Source organism: Liolophura sinensis, chromosome 10, assembly GCF_032854445.1.
Source record: "Liolophura sinensis isolate JHLJ2023 chromosome 10, CUHK_Ljap_v2, whole genome shotgun sequence".
Lineage (NCBI taxonomy): Eukaryota > Metazoa > Mollusca > Polyplacophora > Chitonida > Chitonidae > Liolophura > Liolophura sinensis.
Window position 1 is genome coordinate 17,281,143 of NC_088304.1, and position 26,337 is coordinate 17,307,479.

Below are 26,337 nucleotides of genomic sequence, written 5' to 3' on the forward strand. Positions count from 1 at the left end.
TGAGAACTTCACCCGTGTTACAGCCAAGAACACAGGCCAGTGCCGCGCCGATCATTTTATTACAAGTTTACCACTTGGCATTCACCAGACGTGTTCAGACTAAACAGATTGGCATCAGCGTCTTGGCAGAGTCACGGGAGGACTACAGGTCCGTCTGAAAATCCATGACGAAGGGAAAGATATGGCGATTTACACTGTTACAAGGCCTCGAGTTTTGAATAACAGAACGAATTTTGTATTGGGTGATAAATTACATTTCCTTCACATTTGATGCGTAAGTTCTCTCCATGGTATCGAATAAAGACACTTGTGTTCACCGGCATGTCTTTGAGACTGTCTGAGAAAGTGTGTGGGCGGCTATTGTAAATGTCCGGCCCTGCTATTTTGTGGTTGACCATGATAGTTACAGCTATTGCACTTAACTGCATAGTATATGAGGTTGAATATCAGTATTTAATTCTTAAGGAGCCTCTGTTCCTTGCATGCCGCACGTCTTAAAACGTTACAGCTATGTGTACAACATGTTTTCTGCAGTATCGATGAAATATTAAGGTACATGAAGGGCGTTGAGAAATATTTGTCTCGACTTGTTTCTGTCGATTTTCTTTTCAGCTTAACTGTATACGGCTTATTAAAGTTAAAGTTTAAATAGCTCATGTATGCCTTCACGCCCCACGCTACGTTTTGCGGGTTGTCGTTCGCCTTTGACTTAAGTTATGTCACTGGTATGCAAACTCCTGTTATCAATATATTTTGTTTTAACGCAGATTATGTTGTTCAGTGTTAAGTATCAGGCTGCAGAATTTCTGTGTCTCCAAGGACACCAATCCAAAAGTTAGATGTTTGGTGTGAATTGTACTCTTAGAAATTGTCTCCCTATTGATGTAAGGTAATACAGTGAAGCACACGTTTACTGAACACAGGTGGACTGTCACAGTGTGTACGAGCACCACCAAACAGTATTGTCTGTGTTGCCATCAGGTGTGGATCTTACATTAGACCCTTCGCATAACCTGTCGGCAGCGTGCAACACCTATAGGTGTTATCGGACTCTTATTTCCCCAATATGCACCTGGGCCCAGTTTCACAAAGATGATGTAATTGTGCGATATCGCACATATAGGACAATGGTACGTTAGCATTGACATACAAAATATCGCACGACAAATGTACGATAAAAAAAACTGTCGTACGCTGCTTTGTGAAACTGGGCCCAGGTCCTGGTTCCAGTTCAAAGCACAGGAAAACGGAAGGAAATGTGTTAAACTAAAACAACGGCGTCAGTCAGAAAAAATTTGTATCTGATTACATATAACGGTTGAAGTGCGCCCACTTCCATTTTTACATCAGTGAATGTTTAGTTTTAACAGTCAATCTTTGCTTTAATGGAATGAAATATTATGGGCAAAATACCGAGAAAAAAACTATTTTTTTTTAGACGAAAAAAAATCTTATGTGGAGCTTGGCTGTTATGTCCTGATGTAATCTTCAATTTGCTTTATCACGTCGGCTTTGCTTGTATGCTTAGGGTACGGAATGTATGGCGATGATCTTAGTAACAAGCATGCCGAATCTATTATATAACTTCTGTGTGACTTGGTACGCATATTTGGATGTGTATATTTAAATGCATTGGGAAGTCTTGTAGATGAATTACAATGCTTTTAGGTGCTGCTCTCTATATTAAATATACTTTATAGCAGGTCTGGACCAGTCCATGTTTCATTTATAACATTAGGGTTATGGAGCACTTTGTGCCGTGGCACAAATGGACCTATATGAGCTTTTATTATAGATGAGTGCGCTACTCTGCCCAACAGCAATGCCATGAAACAGGTTTGCTGTTGCCTCTTACCGCTGACGCTGTCACTTTTTAACACCTCAGTTTTGTTACTTTCAGAACCGACGAGTCTGGCGACTGAAGAGAGGCAATCATTAGAAGATTCCACACCTTTTCACGGACCAATTGGCATCCCCGTGACCGTAGCAATCGGATTCTTGTCGCCACTAAACCAATTACAACCGCGAAGAGACATCGGCCAGGCGTGAATCATTACCAGAGAGTGATCCTGTGCGAATCGGTCCATCCTCTTCCCTGTCTCTCCGATGGAATTAACCGTACTGAGTTCCACACCAACGCAACGGCAGCGATGGATGATAATGTAAGAAGGTGGCGACCTTTGACGACAGATTCTCTATTCATGGAAAGCCCTGTCTATTTATATTGTGTGTGCTATTCTCACTGGTCTCCCATGTGTAAAGTGATGCTGTACTTGATGCGTTGCATGTCTGTCAGCTTATGATATCCTCCAATCAGGTTGATTTCGTCCCATTGCCTGAGATGTTAGGTCACAAGAACTCTGCTAGGAGGACTGCGTTTTATGCTGTCTTCCTAGTTCTGGCCACGCTCTACGTCTACTCCAAATTGATGCCTTGCCCGAAACTTCAGATGGTGCCCCGAGAGCCCCAACAGTATCTGTACGACCAGGAGAGCAATACCACGATACCGTATGACAAAAACATGCCACTCATATTTATAGGTGGAATGCCGCGAAGTGGAACGACACTTATGAGGGTGCTTCTGGACACACACCCTGAGGTGCGCTGTGGAGAAGAGACTCGAGTCATCCCTCGAATCCTAGGCATGAGGACCCAGTGGGAACGAGCTCCCACGGAAAAACGGCGTCTACGCGAGGCTGGCATCACTGACGACGTCCTCGACGCAGCTGTCACTTCCTTTATTCTGGAAATCATTGCAAAGCATGGCGACGCTGCCCCAAGGCTGTGCAACAAGGACCCGTTCACCCTAAAATCTAGTTTATATCTGAGTCGCCTTTTCCCCCAGTCAAAGTACATTCTGATGGTTCGTGATGGACGAGCCGTAGTGCATTCCATTATCACTAGAAAAGTGACCATCACCGGGTTTGATCTGAAGGACTATCGCAGTTGCATGAAAAAGTGGAACACGGCGATGGAAGTGATGTACGCACAGTGTATCCGCATTGGAGGTAGCAGATGTATGCCTGTCTACTACGAACAGTTAGTGTTGCACCCGGAGTTATGGCTCAAGCGGATTTTAGAGTTCTTGGGTCTACCCTGGGATGACAAGCTTCTGCACCACGAGGACTATGTGGGAAAGCCGGGAGGCATATCTTTGTCAAAGTAAGTACATAGAACATTTCTGCTTGTTTTTGTTCTGTATGACATTTTTCTGGATTTGTCACCATTTTGCATCAGGAAGTTTAATTTTGCTGCTAATTAACTCTTTAATGTCAGGTACTTAATTCTAAGTTAAAGTGAAAGAATTTCTAATTTATCGAAGTCAAAGTCCGTCATTGGTATATACAGCAAATCATAAAACGACTTCCCAGTCGAGGTAGCAAAAGCCATTGCCAAAAGAACCTAAAAATCAGACCCTGAGATTACGAAGTGATCTTAGACTTAAGACAAAATTTCAAGTCACATTAAAATTGTTGTTTCTTATATTACAAGGTCAGAGTTTCGCTTGACATCGTACACTCTGAGTGAGTTATTGTACAACAAATTTGAACTAAAATAACGGAAAGAAACATACGATATTTAATTCTTGAAGTTTTCACCGCTTCGTGGTCCATGAGCCAGTTTACTAAGGAATATGTGAGAAATAATTATACAAACAGTAAATAAAGCTGACAACATGAAGAGAGTAGTAATCAAACGTCTTCAAGGATGAAACTGGGCATGAAACTGGTCTGAATGTTCTGTCGATATTTGTCAGTATTTGTCAGTTAAAATGGACGTTTTAGATCAATAATCACAAGGCCAGTCCTCAAAAGAACGTTCAACATTAACCACCAAACAACTAAGAAAGAATATAAAATACGGAATTAGGACGGAATCGTGCAAAGAGAAGCAGTCAACAGTTTTTAAAAATGATAAAAAAAGACACAAGGAGTGTTCTAGACAAATGAATTAAATCACTATCCAAATAGTGTATCATAAGGTGTCGGTGATCAAAGCAGGTATCTTAGTTGCACAATCTAATGTAACACGATTGTAATGTACGACTCCTAGCCCAGGGTAAGAGCAATTAGACGCAAATGTGAAGCAGATTGACAGAGCCTGTACACTCAGTATCCTTAATTGACTCACTAGTTTTTAAATGAAAAATTGAATTCATCACATTTTACACAGAGTCGATACCAAATGCCCTAAGGTGTGATATGTATTCACCATGTGGAGAACCCTTTGGGTCCAAATAAGGATAATTTAAAAGAAACAAGGGTAATTTAAAATTTCATAATTTAAATTATTTCTTTTGTCATCCTAGTAGATATAATATATAACCTGAAGTTCCGTTAAAATCAAGGCTATTTGTTGTTCCCTTTAAATCCAATGAAGGTGGATAGATAATTATCTCAACATGGAATTTCTCAGTAATATGGCAATTTTTTAAGGCTAATGAAAACCTCATGTACCAAATCGCATAGGCGCGCAAGACATTTGTGAATGAGCCTGACGAGTACACAAAACAGCGCACAAATTCCAGATGTAAAAATGGATTCATTATTGAACTTACACTGTACCATGGCATTCTCTTGAATTCAGTTCCATGTTCACCTAGCCGTATCCCATGGCTTCCCCTATTTCCTATCATACATATAGTGGTTAGCAGGTCGGGTCATCTAAAGACTTTAAAACTGCTGCCTCTCTTGAGACGTTAGAGCAAGGAAACAGGACTGGTTAGCCCGGTTTTAGTATAATTGTAACTAGGTGGGGTGTCAGCTATGTCATGTCGGGTGTCTTCGGCATGATACTTCAGTGGCAGCAGCACTTTGACGGCATGGACTCACCCCGCCAAAAGATGACATACATAGTGACTCCTCGTCGTCATATGACTGAAAAATTGTTCAGCATGACTTTAAACCCCAAGCATGCATACATACATACATACATACATACATACATACATACATAGTGGTTAGTTCAGTGTAATTAGCCTACGCCTGCGTGATCAGGGTTTACAGCCTGTCTGTGCATCCTGACAGTTTCCGTATTTGATCAATATTCGCCGTGATTTATTTGTCCTGTTCTGCTCTTCTTGTTTCAGAGTTGAGAAATCCACTGACCAGGTCATCAAGCCGATCAATGTGGAGGCGTTGACGAAATGGGCTGAGGAGATTCCAGACGACGTCCGAAAAGACATGCCTTTTGTGGCTCCTATGCTGTCCCATCTGGGCTACGACCCAGACGCCTATCCTCCCAACTACGGCCAGCCAGACACTAAAGTGGCAGACAACACCTTACATATACAACAAAATAAAGACTACTGGCGAAAACGGGAAATGTCCATAGCTAAGCAGAAAGATTTTAAAATGAGAAGTTTTAAGGAGGAATTAGATGAAATGAAGAAGCCGAATGCTGGTCCAGTTGACATACTACCGAAACACGAAGGTTCCTAGCATACAGCCAATGGCAGGAGAAGAAATCAGATAGTCCGACTATTTATTTTTAGAATGTGAGGTGAAATTGGGTGTTCATTTGGGCACACTGTGACAGCCTTTGATGGCTTCATCTTACCTGTGATGTGGTACAAATGATGGGACTCATCTTCAGGAAACTAAAAACTAGTCAGCTTTAGCATTTCGTTCATTTCATTAAAAATTGCGATGGGGAAGGAATTGTCCAAACACTTTAAAGGAACAGAGAAAGATTTATCGTTTAAAAGCACTCTAATTCTGGAAATTCATGTTAATTTGTTGTTCAGTCGCTAGAATATACATAACTGTGCTTTAACTCAGTCTTTACATACTTGGAACGTCTTTATTTTAATTATTTGCCAGTCATCAAATACGTGACAGTTTTTCACTTGCTTGAAGATATAGTTTATGCAACCTACATGATATTTCCCAGTATGTTTCATGTAGCATACTGTATCCGAAGAAAAACGCCGAAGGAGAAAATAGGAGAATGTTTTACATTTGAATAACCCGACGTTACATCTAACTCGATGGAAATTGCACATTAAGTAGATGGCTTGAATGAGGACAAAATGCTGGCATTAAGTCTACTTCAGATTTCCTTTTCCCTTACTTTTTTTCTCTTCTGACATTGCTTTCACAAGCTGTCTGACCCCCTTCATTTTACTGCATGGAAATGACATGTTGGTCCCTTCTACAAAGCTATCATTCAGTCGTGTGAAGTAATGTGGCTTCCTGCATACTCGCAAATCTCAAATTCATAGTAGGTCAGATACTTCGTATTATTGCACTTGAAAGAAGTGTGCTTTTTACCTCTCCCTCTGTAGAATTCCCTAATGTACTAACTGTATTCAGTCCATCATATAACTGCTAGTTCTCAGACTAGATTAAAGAGACTATTATTGCTGTTCTGAATCAGTATTTCGGATGCTGAGGTAATTTTGTACAACTGATGCCCTGTACCCGTAAGGTAGGAAAATTGTTCCATATAGTTGTGTGTACGTTGAAAACTCGGAAGTCTACCTCGTTGCGATTTCATCAAGGCGCTGGTGTCGTGTGTTCATTTTCTGCACGTTTGAAATATTTCTGAATAGACAACATGGAGACTGCTGCTCTAACCAAATGAGACGTCTAACGGCTCATGTTAGGGGTTTATGATCCCGGCCATTGTATACATGCATGCTGAGTATATATAAGCATGTATTCTTTTACTCTTCTATTTCTTAACTTTGTGTAAGCTCTTCGTACCTCTTTCCATTTTAACTTTTTGTATTATTTACTTGATGTCAGCCTTTACGAATCAACAGTAATTTGGCTCACAAGCACACTATCGGTGATGCTGAGACTCATGAAATTTGGATTCACTTGCAACCAAAGAAAATACATTCTTGTACTAATTTTACAGGATACGTCCATAATCGTGGTGCTGTAACCACGCGACTTGTGCTCCGTCATTGGGAGATTCAGATACATAGGTAATGGAAGCAAAGAAAAAAAAGTGTATATCTACAAAGACACATATATAGGTCTTAGTAATTTGTGGCACTGTACTACTTGGTAAGATGTCCTCTGTTCTTAAACCTGTGTATATTTAATGTATTAATTAATGCAGATTCAAATTTGCATGGTGGAGCGATGAATTCGTTGTTGGTTGCCTGGCATGTTGCTGGCTGCCGCTTTTAGTGCCTACTATATTGCTATGGCGCTTGTGTTGCACTTGAGGTGCAGGTAATGCCAATTAATCTACACCTAGCTGATAAGAAGTTATCAGGAACTGGTTGTCTATAAACGACAGTTTTAAAACAAGACATCTATTGAAATATACCGACCAGTCAACACGAGAGAAATTTCTGTTCCAGGCCATTTGGATGTGTGGCAGTAGAAAAACCGGGTGTGATTAGTCAACATTACATCGTCTCTTTTATCATTTTGGTGTGGTCATTTATTCCTAGTTAATTCCATGAGCCTCAACGCCTTTGGGGGTCAGGAGAGTCAGAGCCATTGGGGGCCAGGAGAGTTTCAGTTAAACAACTTGGAATCAGAGCATTGCGTTATCTCCCCCCCCCCCCCCCCCTCCAAACCCCGCCACCTCCCCTCCACCTCCAGAGCTAGTTCCAGACTCGACGGAAAGCTGATTGCTAATCATACCTTTTTACCTGGTGACAAAAGCCTTGCACCTTTTTGGAAGGAACCTATGGGATTATCTCGTCCGCCGCAACATGACCGCCCAAAGTGCCCCAAAGCCTTGGCTACCCGTTGTAAGTCTGTTGAGGAATGTGCCGCCGGAGATTCGTGTTTTTGGTGACCAGTTTTTTCTTGACTTCCATGCATAAACGAGAATTAGTACTTAGCAGAGTATATTTTTGGTCTCCGTGGATTACCGTTGTACAAATTTTAAATGATGTTGCATTGAATTCTTTTCGTTGATGGGGTATATGTTCAATAGGTATTATAGTACGAGTGGTAAACTGAATAATAAATATTTCAAAGGCAATTTTGACAACCAAATGAAGATTGCTTCTAGCATTCCTGAATGCTGTAAAACAGAAAGTCCCCTGAAGCCTCTCACCAATGCGGTCGCTGTGAGTTCAAGTCCAGCTCATGCTGGTTTCCTCTCCGGCCGTAAGTGGGAAGGTCTTCCAGCAACCTGCGGATGGTCGTGGGTTTCCCCCAGGCTCTGCCCGGTGTCCTCCCAGCATAATGCTGGCCGCCGTCTTATAGTTAAATATTTTTGAGTAGGGCGTAAAACACCAATGAAATAAATAAATAAATAAAACAGAATGTGTTTATGTTTTAATGTGGTGTATTTACTTCTGAACACGACGGACTCTTCTAAATTGAATAAGAGCAGATTGTTTCAACATCTTTTTAAATATATGATGTAAATGTACAAGTTTGTTTAATGGTGTTTAATACTATACCTGTGTCGGTCATGCCATATGTTCTAGTCCTGAACCGTTAAAATACATCAATACCTTATACAGTTTTTGCGGTGTTTGCGTACCGCTTGGGTGACGTCAGAAAGTGACAACCGATCTTTACCCTGTTTAGATTTTAACATACTACCTGGCAAATCAAGACACATTTCTTTTTTTTTTGCAGGTAATGTCTTCATCTTCCTTTTGTACCAATTTAACAATGATACAAAAGTTCAATATTCTCCATTGAGTCGACATGAGAAAAGGAGTGATCTGCTGATTATTTATTTTCTGAGATCTGATTTTAATGCGGTTGTTCTGTTGTTTTCCAAAGAATAACTTTATAATGCCTTGTTATATCGATTTCCGATACTGGACTGGTTAACCATATTCTGGTAACGGTTTGTTAATAAGCTGAGGCTTTTATTGTGCAATCATACTGAAAGTCTTTTGTTTTTGTAAGAAATAGAAGATAATGCACTTGTGAGGGTTGAATAGCTTTCAAGAGAGCATTATTTATAATATTCAACCTTCAGTGTACACTGTTCTGTTTAATATCTGTGTTTTGCCAATGGTGATTTTGTGCATTTGAACGTTTGATGCTGAATGTTTTTGGCAATAGACTTTCACAGACTTAGTTTTATAGCGTGACGTCGTACATGACATCTTATACAGATAATGTATGCCAAGGGGTGGGGCATCAGGAATTGAATGTAACTTTTCGTGAGCTGACAATTTCTGATGTCCCAGGACCATTTCGGGTTGTACTTTGTACATCCAATAGCGGAAACGTCAGGTTTTACTTTTTAAACAAGTAGACGTCAGAGCTAATGATGGGAGATAACTACTGTGGAATAATCGCACGTGAACGTTGACTATTTTCTCGTGAACGTGATGAATTACTTTGTGAGCGTGACGTTGGATTCCTTTGGCGCTTAATATTTGTACATCATATTTTGCGGAATGTCATGTGACCTCTTGACCAATAGAAACCGAGAACCGCTGTATGAGGTATAGTAATGTATGTGTCTTGTGGCCGGACATACTTATGTTTAAGTTGACTAATCTTGTATTATTACGTCATAAAACACACGGCATGGCGTATGGATGTGAAATATCAAAATTGTAATAACAAAAGTGATATTTGAATGAAATATATTGCTTCAAATGCACAAAATCATGATATTTTCAGAATATAGACGTAAAAAGAATATTTCCCAGTGTAGTTTGAATACGATTAATATTGTCACTTCGCATCCCGTGGGATATCATATCCACCTCCCACGAGAAAAATATTTATGATATTCAACCTTCTTTGTGCAATATCCTCTATATTCTGTTTGGCGATATTTTGCCAAAGATTTGTCAGTTTTTATCAGTATGTAAGAATCGTTAGCATGTTTAAAATATAAACTTTTACAATAGTGTATAATTAAATGCATTCTGTATTTAAGAGTTTTAACATCGGAGACCAATTCTCCCATCGGAGTTTTCCATTTGGTGATAATTTACCACCAAGCGTAAATGGCTTGATTTTTCCTGCAATATATAAACGAAGCTTCTTTTGACGTAATGAACGTATCTTTTCAAATTGCATCGCATTGAATATGTTAAGATAATTGTTTAAGAAAGTTATATATTTAGCGTGACTACATATCGGTCGGTTTTCACGTCACTTGTTTTATCATTGTGGATAAGAAATGCATCTGAATAAATTGAAGCATGTCAAAAGAAAGCAAGTACTGTGTTGTGTTATATTTACATGTACCAATATTGCACAGTGAGGCTCAAATGTTATTTTTGAACTGAGGCAACGTCGACCAATCATATAGCTAGAAAACGTGTGAGTATTGCCTCCAACTACATTCCACTAATTATGGACGAAGTTGTGCTCACCTGTTTTATAGGCTTTTCCTTGGACTGCCTCTGTTTGTTGAATTGCAGATGTCCGACGAACCTTTTTCGTGATGACATTACGTTTCATTCCATTCTCGATGAAAATGATTCTGACGACAGGCCGTGACAGAAAAGATAACAGTTCAAATAGTCGATGTACAGAGGTGTTCAGTCTGCTCTGTATGAAAGTCTTCTCCGACGCCAAGTGAATGTAAACAATTGGTCGAGAAATAATTGCCCTGGTACGATCACATGATTTTCAGGTTAGCGTCTAGATAGTTGACACTGTTTCGAAATAAATCAAACGTTTTAAAATATCCATAGGATATAGCTGTCAATTAACTAGAATTCATTTCAAAATACGGAACTGGATGGCGCGCCCGAGAAGTAGAATTTAGCACACCGTCCAATAGTTAAATGAGTTAAACGTAACAGCAAATTTCAGGGTTTAATTTCAGATTAATTTATTCATTATCATATTAAGCCATTAAAATAATCAGAATGATATCATTCAGTCAAAAAGCAAAACGTTACCATAGAAACAGCGTTTCATTTAGCTGAAACGGGTATTTATCGAAAATCTATGGGGTTTCAAAGTGAACAAAAGCCCGTTGAGTATGATCTATATGGGTTAGCGGAAGTCCTGGGATTTAGTTGTGGACTACTACTTCTTCTATCGTCTCCCACCACAGCTGTTTGGACATGTCTAATCAGTGACAGCCGCTGATTACACCGGTCGATACCAGACGGATCGAATTGGCAGTCAAGTGTCTACTTTTCATACTGCGTTAATTTTTGTGCCTCTAAGTCTGTGTCTAACAGTAACCAAAGGTGTACACAGTAGCAAGCTTAAGTATGGGTAGACAGTGGGACATTTGTTTCTTATTTATTATCGGAGACGAATGCGGATACACCCATGGATGGAGAGTCATCACTCACAGATTGAATCCCCACGAAACCAGAACCAAATAATAATGCAAGCTCAAAGGATTTTAGGCATTCCAATGCGGCACTTTGTATGACCGTTTTGGAACTGTGATCAAATTTTGTTTGGACGAGGTGAGAAAACAATGACACGTTTTGCATCATTGGCTAGTTCTACGTGTCAAATTCAGCACGTTCGGCGCCTCCTGGCCTCAAGCTTTCAACTACTATGACTGTGCTAGTAAAATATAGGGATGACCATCGCGTTCAGGTCTTCAGATTAAAAGAGCATTGGGGAAAGGACGTTTTCATCCACTGAAGTCACGTGTTATGTTCTGCCTGATTCAGTAAGTCATTGTGTAATAAATAATTTAACACCAAGGCGTTGGGAAAACTCTTCTTTAGCTCACACAAACTCGTATACATGTATGTCACACCCTGTCGTGTTTGGAATGCAGATCGTTTTTTCGATTTGTTTAAATACAAGGTTGCAATATTCACGCAGTTACAGAATCCAGGCATATCTTTATAATCTTTTAAATTAACAAAATTTCCTGATGGTATTTATACTTTGCATTCCTCACTCAGTTAAATGTTCTGAAAACAGTTTTATACGGCATTTAAAGCCTGTCTATTTGAAGTTCCAGCTTTAGTCCGGAGATATATTGCAACAGCAGACAAACTCTGTTCTGGTCTTAGCATGCTAAATGTATAACCCGCTGTGTCTGTCACAAAAGTTGTATATACAAATACGGACTGATCCATTGCCACCGCACTGCATAGCGAAAAACCCTACACTGTACATAATAACAAGAAAAACGCTGTTTTTTGGGCGAACATGACACTTGTGAATCGGGCATTAGAGGGAAAAGATCTCTCCAGGTGAATTACTTTCAGTTTTAACGAGTTCCATTCCTCCTCGAGTAACAAGATATTGGTTTTACAATGACATTAAAAAAGAAAACTACTTGATCCGGCTACCCCGGTGATGTGATATCTTGTGTAATGACACATCGCAACCGACACGAATTGTTTACAAACGCATGGTTTCATTTTTGGTAAAACTAACCCTTACAGAATAAGTAGGATCTATTTGCACCTGCATAGGCCCACGCTTCAGTCTGCCTCGACTTATTGCTGACGGGTTGCTCAGTGCTGCTTAACTAGTTATTATTCTATATTGTATTCTCAGCGGGCTCCCAGTTCAGGTCGGTTTCAAAAAAATGATTTTAACCCATTCATACTATATCTCTTTTGCAAGTTATAAATTGAAGCGTTGAATGCCAAATTATGATATTATATCATCGATTTTAATAATATTTCGCATTTTAAAGGTAGATGTTAATTATATATCTTTCTGTCGTAAATCTGTATGTTAAATTAATTGTTGTCTTGAGATCCTAAAATGACAATGATACTTTATTCTTCTTATCCCAACGGTAGCTGCTTGCAACGGACGACACAATGTAAATCCCATCCATATACTTATAGGGCGACGTCAATGGAAAATACCGTACAAAAACACAGATCAATTAGGGTGACCTATTTTGGAAAGAAAATATGTCAGCGCAGGAAAAATGTTTAGATATGCAAGTTTAAGTAAATACGTCGCCCCGTTTCCACGAGGAGTTATTAGCACTTTGTACGCTATTTGTATCGAATTTTGTTTGAATAATCCCGTTATATATATGCCATTACCGCCGAACTGTATCATAAGCATCACTAATATTTGTCTACACACGATTATAGATTTATTACATGTATATATATTATTAAATATTATTTTTTCAGCAATGCCTTTTATTCTTTATTTGGACATTCATCCATACTATTTGCCACAGACTGCATAGTTTTAAACTAGTTACTACTTCTGTGGGGTAAGCGTGGGAAAAAAAGCACATGCCCTTTCTCTGATTTCAAAACAAACCGCGAACTCTGTTGACGGATATCGTTTCGACCATGGTCTTCTTGTATAGTTTATGTGTGTAAGATAGCAGAATTGCTGGTGATTTTAACTCTCTTATCTCTTCACGTCGTTGTCAGGACAACATACAGACATTACGTCTTATTTCATCAAACACAAGCGTGCTAATAGAAAAAGTCAATCTGACGATTTATTTATTTGATTCATGTTTTATGCCGTACTCAAGAATATTTCACTTATAGGAAGGCGACCAGCATTATGGTGGGTGGAAACCGGGCAGAGCTCGGGGAAAACCCACGACCATCCGCAGGTTGCTGCAGACCTTCCCACGAACGGCCGGAGAGGAAGCCAGCATGAGCTGGACTTGAACTCACAGCGATCACATTGGTGAGAGGCCCCTCGGTCATTACGCTGCGCTAGCGCGCTAACCAACTGAGCCACGGAGACCCCATTCTGACAATTTAAACAGCATCTCTGATGAGAACGAAAGTTCGAAACTGCAGCTGGAGTGCAACGATGTAGAAATTTGAGAAGGTTTCCTCCTTATACCTATTCTTATAGCCTATTTCATTTAGTCAGTTGCCTATTTCCAGCTGGTCCGTGATGCATAACAACCCAAACTCTACACTTCATTTTCCTTGCAAAGAATATGTCTGAACTGGCTGCGCGTCGGAACTGGCTGCGCGTCAGAATTGGCCACGTAACTGTACACTAATTACAAATGACCTTAGGCGACGTGGCTTTTCCTGCTGTCAAACTAATGATTAACATCTTTCAGTGGCATCTAAAAAATTTTTTTATCATAATCAAAAAACATGGTATTTCCACGTCATTCAGTAACAGCATTCAGTATATACACTCCATGTTCGTTTCATGTCACTCATTTGAAGAAGGCACCAGTGTTACAACGAAACGTTACCAAAATAAAAACAGAAGCATTTATCCATAAGCAAGTTTGCTGAAGTTGTTATGAACTAACTAGTTTTCCTTGTCTAACCCAATAATGTCCATCAATGGAATAATGTGAGGCAGTATTCACACTCGTGCAAATACGTGGTATTCACGTGTTTGTGGTGTTAGCAGTGCTCTATGCGCAATATTGGGTAGTAGATACAATCTCATAATGGTCAATGGATAGAAGACACTCCACTCGACACAGAATACACAAGAGGAAAAAACGTCTAGTTCTAAATTACGTTCTTCTGGATACAGTTATTGGTCACGGTGTGGTATCTAATAGGGCCTTCACACGTGTGCAATAGCCGTAGTCGTACGATCTTAGATCAGTCAAATGTAGTATAACAAGCAAAGAAAATGAAGCGCTCTGCTTCTCCTAAAATTGGGGGATTTGTTTTACTGCCTACCATATCCCATTTTAGCCAAGCTAGGGTTTTGTTCTGTGACAGAGAAGATTCTGAGTAGAACCTCACAGAACCCACAAAAAACTATACTCCTCACTTGGCCGCCCAACATCAGATGACGCTAGGCTTTTTTTACGATTTTACACACCGTGAACTGTTTTAGTGCCTTTATCTCACTTCAACGAGGCTTTGATGTGGTGAAGTGTTAAAACCATTCCTACAGTTGCCCTGGTGCCTCATCAAGTATCCAGTGGCACAAATCAGATGCGGAGGGTCAGACTATGATCGCAGGAATACACACAAGAATTTGAAGCTTTGCAGAAGACATTAAGTTTATGGCGTCAAAGAGCCAAAAAGGTCACCAAAGCATGTATGACTTGGTCTGATTTATTATTTATTTGATTGGTGTTTTTTGCCGTACTCAAGAATATTTCACTTATACGACAGCGGCCAGGATTATAGTGGGAGGAAACCGGGCAGAGCCCGAGGGAAACCCACGACCATCCGCAGGTTTCTGGCAGACCTTCTCACGTACGGCAGGACTTGGTATCGCTCTTCATCCAGCCACGTGATCCGTGAACTTGGTAAACTGGTTTTGACATAGATACAGGTAATGTCAACAGTATTCTTAAAAAATATGAAGAATTTGGCTACCTATACATCTCAAGTGGAATTGTGATACATGTGACCAGGTGGCCGTATTGTCTTGGCCTCATAGATGTACTGGAAGAAACATTAAATGGCAAAAATATCTTCCATGCAATACAATGTGCGCTTTGGCATCGTGGGCTACCTGTACACATAACGGAGATGTCCCTGAAGATCCAGAAAGATAGAACCCCTGACTCCTACGAAAAAACCCCAAAGCCACTTATCAATGGAAATATTCATTTAGACAAATAGGAACCAACTGGAGATCAACCAGAAGTCTCATGCATCGTTCAGAAGAATCAAATTTGGGTGATAGCCACAATGTTTGAGTCAGTTAAGCAGGCGGTTCCTCCCTGGGCAGCATTGAATGACGCTTGTAGCGACATAGACTATTCGGCTACAACAATAGGTATGATGCCAATCCTTCTTGATCCTGCTGATGACCACGAAACAGTGACTACAGTTCTCAATCGATTTAGCGAAATTACGAAGCGTCTTGGCCAGAAGCGCTTGATCATTACTGGAGCTCAACCTTTGTACAGCAGAATCAAAGAGCTGATATGGGCTAACTCGTCGATATACAGCAGTCGTTGTTACGAAAGCATTAGGACAGCATCTTGTCATATCAGATGCTGTCAAGAAACTACTAAGCTTAGATGATGTTGAATCCATATTTAAGATGGTCTCCCATCCACAATTCGGAGGGATGAAGCTGAGGTCAACGCCCTAGTGGGGCAGTTAAGACGATTTGGGGAATTTTTTGTGAGGAGAAAGTGGATATTGCCAGTAACTTGAAGCAAAGAAAGATGGTAGCCTTCAAACAAAAGAAGTCGCAACAGAAGAAATCTACGCAAAAATTATTAGGGCAATGGGAGTCGTGAGTACTCCAAGATATTAAAAATTGTTTTCTGCGTTCCAATAAAAAAGCTGATCTCAAAAACATTCGTCAGTCTCTATAAATTTGAGATAATTACCAGCCCAAGTGAGAAGAAATTCAATAAAGCAGCCAGGTGACTAATGCAAAAACAAGATCTCAGTATGGCGGATACAGCAGACAAGACTCCGTCTCGTCTAACGCTTCTTTACAGAGGAACTTGTTAGAAAATCTGGCTTCCAAACGTAAACTTTTTAAAAAACACAGAGGAAAAATTCTTCTGGACATTTAACTGCTAGCTGAAGGACACTTCAACAAGTAGTGAGTGCACGATGTCTACGAATCGATCACATACGAGATGTAAGTCCACGAAAAGAGAATGACCTTGCCGAACAGTATAGCCCAAGTGAAAGCCAAAAACGTCTGTAAAATAAAACAGCAGACGATGTTGTGTGTAGGCTGGCCAAAGATGTAAACGTTTCAATAACCAAAAATGACATTGCACATTCTCCCTTTGTTAGCAGAGAGAGAGACAACAAATCGATATAAAATTTGCAACTTATCGACAAAGAAGAGAATTTCTTTCTGCACGCAAAATTCTAAGAGAAATGCCTTCTCTGTCCCGAATATATGTCAACGCTGGTCTGACAAAGACCTGCTATACTCTCTTCAAGTCAGCATTTGCCCAGAAAAAGCTAGGGAATCCACAGTGTATGGACGTTTGACGGCAATGTTTTTGTTCGTAAAACTGAAAATGGGGGTAAAAACACAAATTTGTTGTGAAGATGACCTACTTTTCTAATCAATGTGTATGTATGTGAGATCAGGGCTAACCACTGCGACTTGACCTACATATGCACAGTGTGAACTTTGCCTGGCATTCGCAGCTCTGAGAGTTCCCCATGTTTTCTTGATTCTTGCCAGTCTATGTGACTCAGCACACATATTTTGCCTGAGGATTCAACCTAAGGGGTAAAGCTCTCATGGAACAGTTATATAGTACAGGCTAGGACCATAATCAGCAGTTTTGTGTTAGTGTCGGTCAAATTGGTAAATTACGGCAGAGAGTAACACCGGTTACTCTCTTGAAACACCAAAACCCAAGATGCGCAACTCCCAACACTCTTCAAACAGGACCTTTTCCCCTTTACTATAACCTTACTAGTTTACAAGAAAAATATATGTATTTACTGTTTATTTTTTAAGCTTATTTATATATCTTATTTATTTATTTTAAAGATTATTGCAATGTCTTGTCGTACATAGATTTCAATTTGACGGCACGCTTAAGTATTGATTATATATCGATTTTGATCACAAGCACACCTGTCTAAATGTTCCTCACACTTAAACATACTCTACACCTGTTCATTGCACTTTTGTACATTTTACATTTACATTTGGTTCAGTTTTACAGATGTGTTTGAACAATCCTAAAACATTGTTAATCAATAGTCTGTAGTGCAAATTTAGCCGTCTGAAATCTACTGCCCAGACATACCTATAACATGCTGGAACATATTGACAATGGGTAATGAATTAATGCAGCACTGTGCGGCCATTGGTCTTTTCGGGCGTGTCCTTTTAAGGTCTGCTCACTTTTCTCTTTAATACACTGCCAGTTAATAGATAAATCCACGAGGCCTGTTTCACGCTGCTAAATCCGATTATATACAACAAGCGTGGATTGGTAATAAGTTCTAGGACCATATAAAACTTTTGTAGTAATCACTGTCTTGTCCCTGCCTCTTTGAGATTTACAACCCCGAAGATCCAAAAATATGAAAGATTAATTTGGCAATATAATGCAGCAAATTGGAACACGTACCGTAACTTTTTATCTAAGATAAACTGGGAAGAAATAATCTCAGTTGACAATGTTGACGAAATGTGCCTATTGACAACAAATGCCCTTTTAGACTTAGCTCACATAAATATTCGAAATCGTACGGTAACAAGAAATCCTAACGACAAGTCATGGACATCAACAGCGATTAAGGCAGGAATTAAACTTGGAAATAAATTTTATAAAAAAATCTCGCAAATTTGCATGTGAACTCCATGTTGCTGTTTACAAAACAGAAAGAAATCACATTAATTCACTTATTAGAAATGCCAAGAAATCTCACGAAGACAAATAAAATAAGAAAACTGAATCCGAAAATGTAATCACGTTTTCGTGGAAACTCTGCAAATCCCATTTAAAGAATAGTAACTCCAATGTAAATCCAGTTCCTCCTCTGTTAACAGAATATGCTAACACTTACGACTATAATGATGCAAGTAAGGCAAATCTAATCAACGGTTTCCTTTTTAGTGTCTGCTCCTTGAATGACACAAATGTAGCATGCTCCAATGTTGCACCTAAGACTAACGCAGAATTACTAGGTATCACTGTTGAATCCAATGAGGTACTTGATGTGCTTGAAGTGTCTGTCACGAGCAAAGCTACTGGACCCGATGACATCAGTCCCAAAATGCTTTTTGAAGTACGAAATTTCTTCAATTCTGACGACATTATTCAATCTGTCTTTAACTACAGGGAAGAATCCATCTCCCCGGAAAATTGCCAACGTCACCCCTATATTCAAGACGTGGAACTCCTTAAGGTCTCAAACTAGAGACCAGTTTCTTTGCTTAGCTGCATATCTTCCAACGCGTTGTCTTTTGGATAGCATTTTGCCACGTGCGTCCCGAAATATCTCTGCAACAGTAGTATTTACCGTCAAAGTCAATAACCATGCAACTAGTAGACCGCTATTTTGACATGGTTAAAGCCCTGGATGACAGCAATCAATTGTTTTTCTTTCTTTTGTTTTGGATATCTTTAAGGCTTTTAATCGAGTTTGGCACAAACACATACTAACTAAATTAAAAGTCAATTGAAATAAAAGGAGGCATGTCAGAGTGCTTTCAAGATTATTTAAAAGAACGAAAGCAAAGGGTTGTACCAAACGGTTCCCAAGCAAATCTTAGAACTTTAAAAACTAGAGTCCCCCTTGGGTCCTTTCTTGTTCCTTGTCTATATTAATGACCTTCTAAATGAAAATACTAACAATATCAAGTTATATGCTGATGGCACCTGCCTTCCCGTTATAGCCGAACAATTGACACAGCAAAACATTAATAGTTCCATAACTGACGACCTTGAAAAATTGATTTTTGGGCTAAAATTTGGCTTGTTGACTTTAATGCAACAAAGACTGTAGTACTTACTGTTTCAAGACGCAGACAACCATCGCAGCTATTACTTCAGTTTTCAGGGGAAATCATAACTCCAGCTACATCGCACAAGTGTTTAGGATTAATTTTTAATAACACTGGGAACTGGACTTATCATATAGACAAATATAGTCAAATATAATTTTACGCAGACTAAGAAATGGATGTAACTGGCTAAATGATGATTTATTTAGCAATTTTATTACTGAATGTATTTGTGGTTGGCCTTTCGAAACAGCTGCCCATTATCTACTAGAGTGCAGAATGTATGTTGCTCAAAGGGATATCATGTTAAATAATGTAAGACGGATATCTCAACTGCAACTCTCCTCTATAGCTGTAGTACTTTACCGACGGAACTAAATGTATCTGTTTGTTTAAAGGTCTACCTTTTCATCAACCACACCAAAAGAATCTAATGTATTATTTAGTGATAAATTTCAAACTAATTTACTTTATCTGTTCATTTCTAATGTATTTGGATTTTATGCTTATGTTATATTCATACAGTAGCTGAAGACACCAAGTAGGCCAAGACGGCCACTGAGATATAATTATGTACTTATCTGTTTATATGTGGATGTTTGTATGTGTGTGTGTATACTGTATGTATATGTATTTATATATTTATATTTATTATTCTGTAAATAATTATTATCTACTTATCTTTGTCAAAATAATGACAAATTTTTTTTTTAAATGATGCATAAATTTCTACTAATGTTACACGCATAAGCTCATGACTTACTGAGTATATGTGAAGGAAAATAAAAACATTTACACAAAAGACTTACCGGTAATGCACAAAAGTGCAGTCGAGTTGTAGACACGTCAAGTATTCTGAAACATGAACTGACAGTTGTTCCTCTGTCCTTGGCAAAAGCAGATGGGACAATGAATTCAAATACAAAATCAGATCTATTTTCAGATCTGTTTGGTCACTATGTTCGTGGTGCTACGTGAGTTGATGTGATTTTTGACAGATATCTTGACTCTATGTCAAAATGATAACTAACGGTAAGGTTCACTTCCACAATTTTGGGCTCAGCATGTGAGAACAAAGCGGACCTTGCTTCACTCTGGTCAGGTGACCTGATGAGCCGTTATGTTAAGGCCGGTAGCGAATTGATAATAGGTATGGGTTTTCTTTTCATTGGGAATGCCTCATCAAAAACAAGAGGCACTCTGGCCAGTCTAACTTGTGATAAAGAAGAACATGCATTATTCTCCGGGGACTAGAAGCTACAAAATTCAAGGTCATAGTCAATGGCAGACATACTGATTTTTTCCTTCTCCTCTTGCATTTTTTCCACAAAAAAAGTCTCGTCATAGACGATATTAAAGAAACTGCCCCAACCTGTCCGCGATAGTCTGTTAAGGTTTCATGCCCTGACTGGTTCTGACACCACCTAATCATTTACAGGACAGGGCAAGGAGATGTTGGTAAATCTTTGTAGAACATCCCCATCTTCTTAACAGAGTTGGTCGCGATGGATCATTGGCAGCCGTCAAAGTGTTTGTTTGTCGTTTGGCCCGGATGTCGAAGGTGGAATGAACCAGGCTAAATATGATCTTTTCCGAAAAAGGAAGAAACAAACTGAAAATGTGCCAGCAACAGAAAATACTCTTAAGTCACACTTTGCAAGAGTAAATTGTCAGGCGAATGTGCGGTTGAGCGCTGGACGGTGTGACGATCAAAAGGCAGTGGTCGTGCCATCATTCTCCGGTGGATGGCGAGAAACTGATCGGGAACTTGCTATCTGGACTACGCTTCCAGCAGTAGCAGTGTCATGTACTGAGTTGATGACGTGTGGCTGCAAAACAAAATGCCTTACAACTTCCTGCAAATACCACAAGACATGCATCCTAGCGTGTGGGTGTGAGTCCCAGGGTTGCTGCAACCCTGCTACGAATAAGGACGAATATGTTGTTTGAACAAATGTTGTTTGACAATTGTGGCAAAGTTGAAATGACTGTACAAGTAATTGGATTTGCTGGTCTATCAACGTGCTTTTCTCTCATTTGCAGCCAACAGGAAATGAACAATGATTCAACTAACAACTTCCATTTATAACCTCACCCAACTCTAACATTTAGCCCTTTTAAAAGGAGTGTGGACAAAAAATAGATGTTTTTCACATGGAATGAATGGCGTTACGCTTGATGCCATATGGTAGCCATTTTGAAATAGAAAATTGCAATTAAGCTCTGCCTTGTTGCTTGTAAATAATAATGAAGATAACAACGCATAAACGTATCTTTTACATCTAAAATTACAAAATCTGATGCTGGATACCTGATAAAATAATTCTGGATAGTTAGTTTGTAACAAAGAGATGCTATCAAACCAAATCTTAGTCACATTTTCAAGGCTTGGCTGGCTGACTAAGTTTTATGATTTCAATGTTTCTAACGCCCGTTGTGTGGCGTGGGGAAAAAATCTTGCAAAATCACTTCTTGCACTGTAGCCTAAAAACCTGTAAATTCGACCGATTATTGTTTGCTATATGCAGTAAGTTACCTTATTTTAGCAGAAATATATCAGGCAATGTTTGTGTTTCCGTCATAGATTTATGACGTGTGCATGTCATTTATGGTGATTAATATATTGGTACATTGTGGCGCGATGTTGCTACATGCCACATCAGTAATAGTGTATAGGGCAATGATAACACCATTCTACTGGAGGTAAACTTGGTATCTTTTTGTATGGTAAATCAGGCCTATAAAGTTTGTGATAAGGAATGCCAGGAGATTAACTCTATCACTTAAGTAATGTATTTTTATCCCTCGAGTAAAATTCGTCATACAATCGGCAAGTTTAATGCTGATAATGATGCAAAAACACCTGAAAAGAAACCAACCGGAAACATAAAATTACCGGATGTCCTAGTCTAAAGTAAAAATTTTTACGTCTTTTGGGTAAAGAAGATTTTCGGATAGTTTTTAGCAAACGGTAAAACCTCATGTAATAGCTTAACAAATTCATTGTAACAAGATAATAAATCTCAAAACAGGGAAAAACATCATCTACAACATGCGGATGTGGTGATGAATATATTGAAGAATTTGGTTGACTTATTAAAATATCATCTACAGTATACGGGTGTGGTGATGAATATATTGAAGAAACTGGTTGACTTATTAAAATATCATCTACAGTAAGCGGGTGTGGTGATGAATATATTGAAGAAACTGGTTGACTCATTAAAATGTCATCTACAGAACCATACTGGAAGAAGCAAACGATTAAGAATGCGATTTTTAATGGGAAATATAACCCTACGCTTAAGAGACTGTTGTATTTGGACTATAGAAAAACTACAAAAACGTCAAACCATTTCAACCGCTTTTCAAACATTTGACCAATTTTACAGTTGACAACTATTTATTAGTTAGTAACAGTTGTAGCATGATCACATTATCATTGCAGATTATAGTCTTTATAGAATGTATCATAATGGTTAAATAATACATTTTTATTGATATTTACGATTATAAATATACATGCTGCTAGACAATTAATTGTATGTTAGATGCATTGCAAACGTGGCGTTGTTAAACAATACATTGTATATAATAGTGTTGGTGTCCTTGTAAGTGTATTGTAATGACGTGGTCAAGGGTAAACATTTTCAATGAATCTGAACATCCCACTATATATCATTTATATTTTTAGAAATAAAAGCAACTTGATAATGATCCCGGAACGTATATCGAAACCTTGTGAAACTTTTTACGATGTGATCCCTTGGCTGAATTGTTATTAAACCCACGTACAACTATGAGTCCTAAGTAGTATATATAGGTTTCAAATAATAAGTTTTTTATTCAAATATCCGCAAGGAAATTTTTCCAAATTACTTTAATAAAAAGTCAGGCTCCCGGGAAGAACAGAGAGTTATCTTCGTTAGACACGAGTCTAATTGCCACTCAGTCCGTAAATGTCCCCGAGCTGCATTCATTGAAGTTCTGATTGTATGGGTCAGATATGGATTTACACTCCAAAATTTGGCGCTATTTAAGTAATTACTTGACCATATAGAGCTTTGGGCGAATCAGTCTTACCCTAACAATGTATGGCAAGGTTTAATTGGATCAATAAAATCCCTCACACACTTTTTACAGTCGGATCGGCCTTAGAAATGAACTGGAATACTGTGGCTCATTTCAAGCACACTTGAGCTGACTGAACAACGGACTGTGCGGCTGTCGTGTATCGCTATATTTATGACGGGGCCGTCGAACAAGATTTTTGAACGTGTGAACGTTTTTCATGTATACTATTTTACTCGTCAAGTAATACAAAACTCATCCGAGTTCTGATTACAAGCTATTATCAGATCTATAGACTGACTGGTTGACTCATTATTTTTACCATTGACCACCCAGTCTGATGCTGTCCCCAAAAAATCCGGTTCACGTTACACTTTGGGGTAGCTGTTTTTGAACAGCTTGATTTGGCAGTTGGCTTCTTCACTAAGTCACTGGATGTCACTGATGTCTGGATTATGTCTCCGGTCGTCCTTTGTCGTTCATCTAATTTAGTTCATTATGAAAGGGAAGCCATCCACCAGCATTATTTCACAGCGGTGACATTTTGACCTCAGTCAAAATGTCTTCATCCTCAGTCCATTTACCAATAATCACATTTGTATTTTCTCATTCTCAGTCCATTTACCAGATATCACATTTGTATTTTCTCATTCTCAGTCCATTTACCAGATATCACATTTGTATTTTCTCATTGTGCCTTTTATTTCTACGTTTATTATTTTTACTACAAAGCAAATAAATTGGCTATGTAAGAATCGAGTAAATGAATACCTGATATTTTTTACTGTTCGCCTTATGGTCTATGCTTCTTTAGTTATTTATTTGACTGTTTGACCACACAAGAGTTTTTCACTGATATGACGACGATGAGCTTTATTGGTGGAGAAAGCCGGATGATCACATCATGAAATGTCTTGAGTACAATGTAAACATTAACTACACAAATAAATTAATGAATAAATTGTGGGTTGTTAGTTGTAAACAGTGTCGCCATTTTTTTTTTCATTAAATAAATCAATATTTATTGCCTCCCAGGAGGCATAAGAAGTCAGAGAGATAGGGTTGATCTTCTTATCAAATCTTACAGGTATGCTTGTTTTCAATTACCATTAAGCAAGTCGCACAGAGGTACTGCTATATTGTTACTTTTATGTATTATATCCTTCCATTTTCACTCGCCCTATACAATATGACTCGGTGTTTTCTAGTTCAAACACTGAATCATTATGTCTTTTATGCCTGGTGTAATATGGATACTAATAATACGCATATGGATCCCTATCAGCATTTTCTTCCTGACGATGTTTCGAAACAGCTAGATGTGCAGCTTGTACCAGACCGGACCGTGTTACCCACAACATGTTAGGGAGCATCAATTCGCTAACCAGTCCACAAACCGGTACGCCAATGGGTTAAACGTCCTAACGTTGGCATTCTGTTTCAGCACTGTTTAATATGTAAGAGGCATTATCAACACATTTCCCCAGGAGATGAATTAATAATATGAAACAGAAAGTGAATAATGTGTAAATGTGTAAGCTTTCACAGCAACGGGATTATGTGGATAAGATACCCAAGATGGCTGCCTCTACTCACGTTAGTTCACTAGCCTACCTCTCTTTCGGTGAAATCACTTAGGAACAACAAATGTCCTGCTTTTGAGTGAAATAAGCTTTAGTCAGGTACTGTCATCATGTTTGGTTTAGGGAAGATACGAAGTGTTTATGTGACTTGTGGAAATTGATAGCAGTCGAGTCGAACAGCTAGGTTTAAAGTTTATAAAAAAAAACAACAAAAAACTGCGGGCTTAAGAAAGGTGTACTTTGAAGCAATTTTCACCCCTAAAGTGAAAGTCGAAAAGTTTGTACTGTTATACGTTATTATACATGATAATCTGCAAATTAAGGAATAAAACCAAAGCCTTTCCTATATCCTTTAGGTCGCTTCGTGATCCCGGCAGACCAGATCGTATTTCAAATTTTGACGTAAGCGAGAAATGGCTTTGTGTAATCGGTCCTAAACATAATCGCCGACAGTGATTAAGTAGGTAATTAGCAAAAGTAATGAATTTTTTAATTTGTAAATAATTTGTAATTTCCAGATACGCTCTTTGTGACTACTATGACTAATCCGATATTAGGACAGTTCTATGGCTAGTCTTAACAGTCCCGCCAACTCTGTGCTATTCTTTAACCTCGCGAAAGTTTTGTTTTGGCAGCATAAAAGTCACCAGCTACTGCTCAGAGCACTGTTCGGAGATCAGGATTCAGACTGTGATGTACAGCAGGATCTAGTCCATCTAGATGGACTCAGTGAGTATTTTAAAATTCTGACATTCATCATGACACCGAGTCCAACGCGCACTGCAATTCGATGGGCATCTATTTAGCTATACGAGAATTTACTAGGGATAAAAGTCAACTTTCTGCCTTGGAGGTGTAACATTAAAATCAGATGTCCACTGGGCAATCAGCGGACTTTCCCCTGTATACCCTAAATTTTCTTCATTTAGTACACCCTTTATGTCATTCTTTAGGCATGGTAGATATGATGGTCAAGAAAGGGTTATTTTGGAATGTCAATTTGAACAGGCACTGTAAAATCCTGTTAGGTTTACTTCCTGATTGAACTTAAGTACCTAAGTGGCTATGGGAACATCCTTTCCGTCCACTGGGTAGGCCTATACATACAACCTACATGGAAGTCAGACCTATTAGCATTTTGCCTGGGTACTGTGTGTTTCTCTCTGGTGAAATGGTCAGTGGCGAATTGTTAAAGTTGAGCATCTGAAAGACTGTGGTACGGAGGATTGGAGGAAGACTGACAGTTCTTGTTTTCATCTCGTCAGAGCGCAGATACTTTTCCTGGGTAATTGGCTTAACATGTTGATGTTTATGAATGTTATTAATTGCATTTTCAGGTACTTGGTTACATGTATAACAATAGTAGCTCGATATGATTTCCTTAGAAGTTGTCTCACTTAACAGTGACCTTCTAAAGATAAACCATCACAAACTTTGGTGTTAATAGTGTTAAGAAGTTAGGGGTGTTA

General features: G+C 38.8%; 1 protein-coding gene across 3 annotated transcripts in view; it reads left to right on the forward strand.

Moving 5' to 3' along the window:
* The window catches only part of LOC135476306 (protein-tyrosine sulfotransferase 1-like), a 47,746-nt gene extending 41,960 nt beyond the window's left edge, over nt 1-5,786 (forward strand). For all 3 annotated transcript variants that reach the window (XM_064756295.1, XM_064756294.1, XM_064756296.1), the window contains exons 2-3: nt 1,901-3,162; nt 5,090-5,786. In XM_064756295.1, coding sequence (XP_064612365.1) covers nt 2,300-3,162; nt 5,090-5,441 — 1,215 coding nt within the window. In that variant the 5' untranslated portion in view covers nt 1,901-2,299 and the 3' untranslated portion in view covers nt 5,442-5,786. The remainder of the gene's footprint in view (nt 1-1,900; nt 3,163-5,089) is intronic.
* The last annotated feature ends 20,551 nt before the right edge of the window (nt 5,787-26,337 follow it).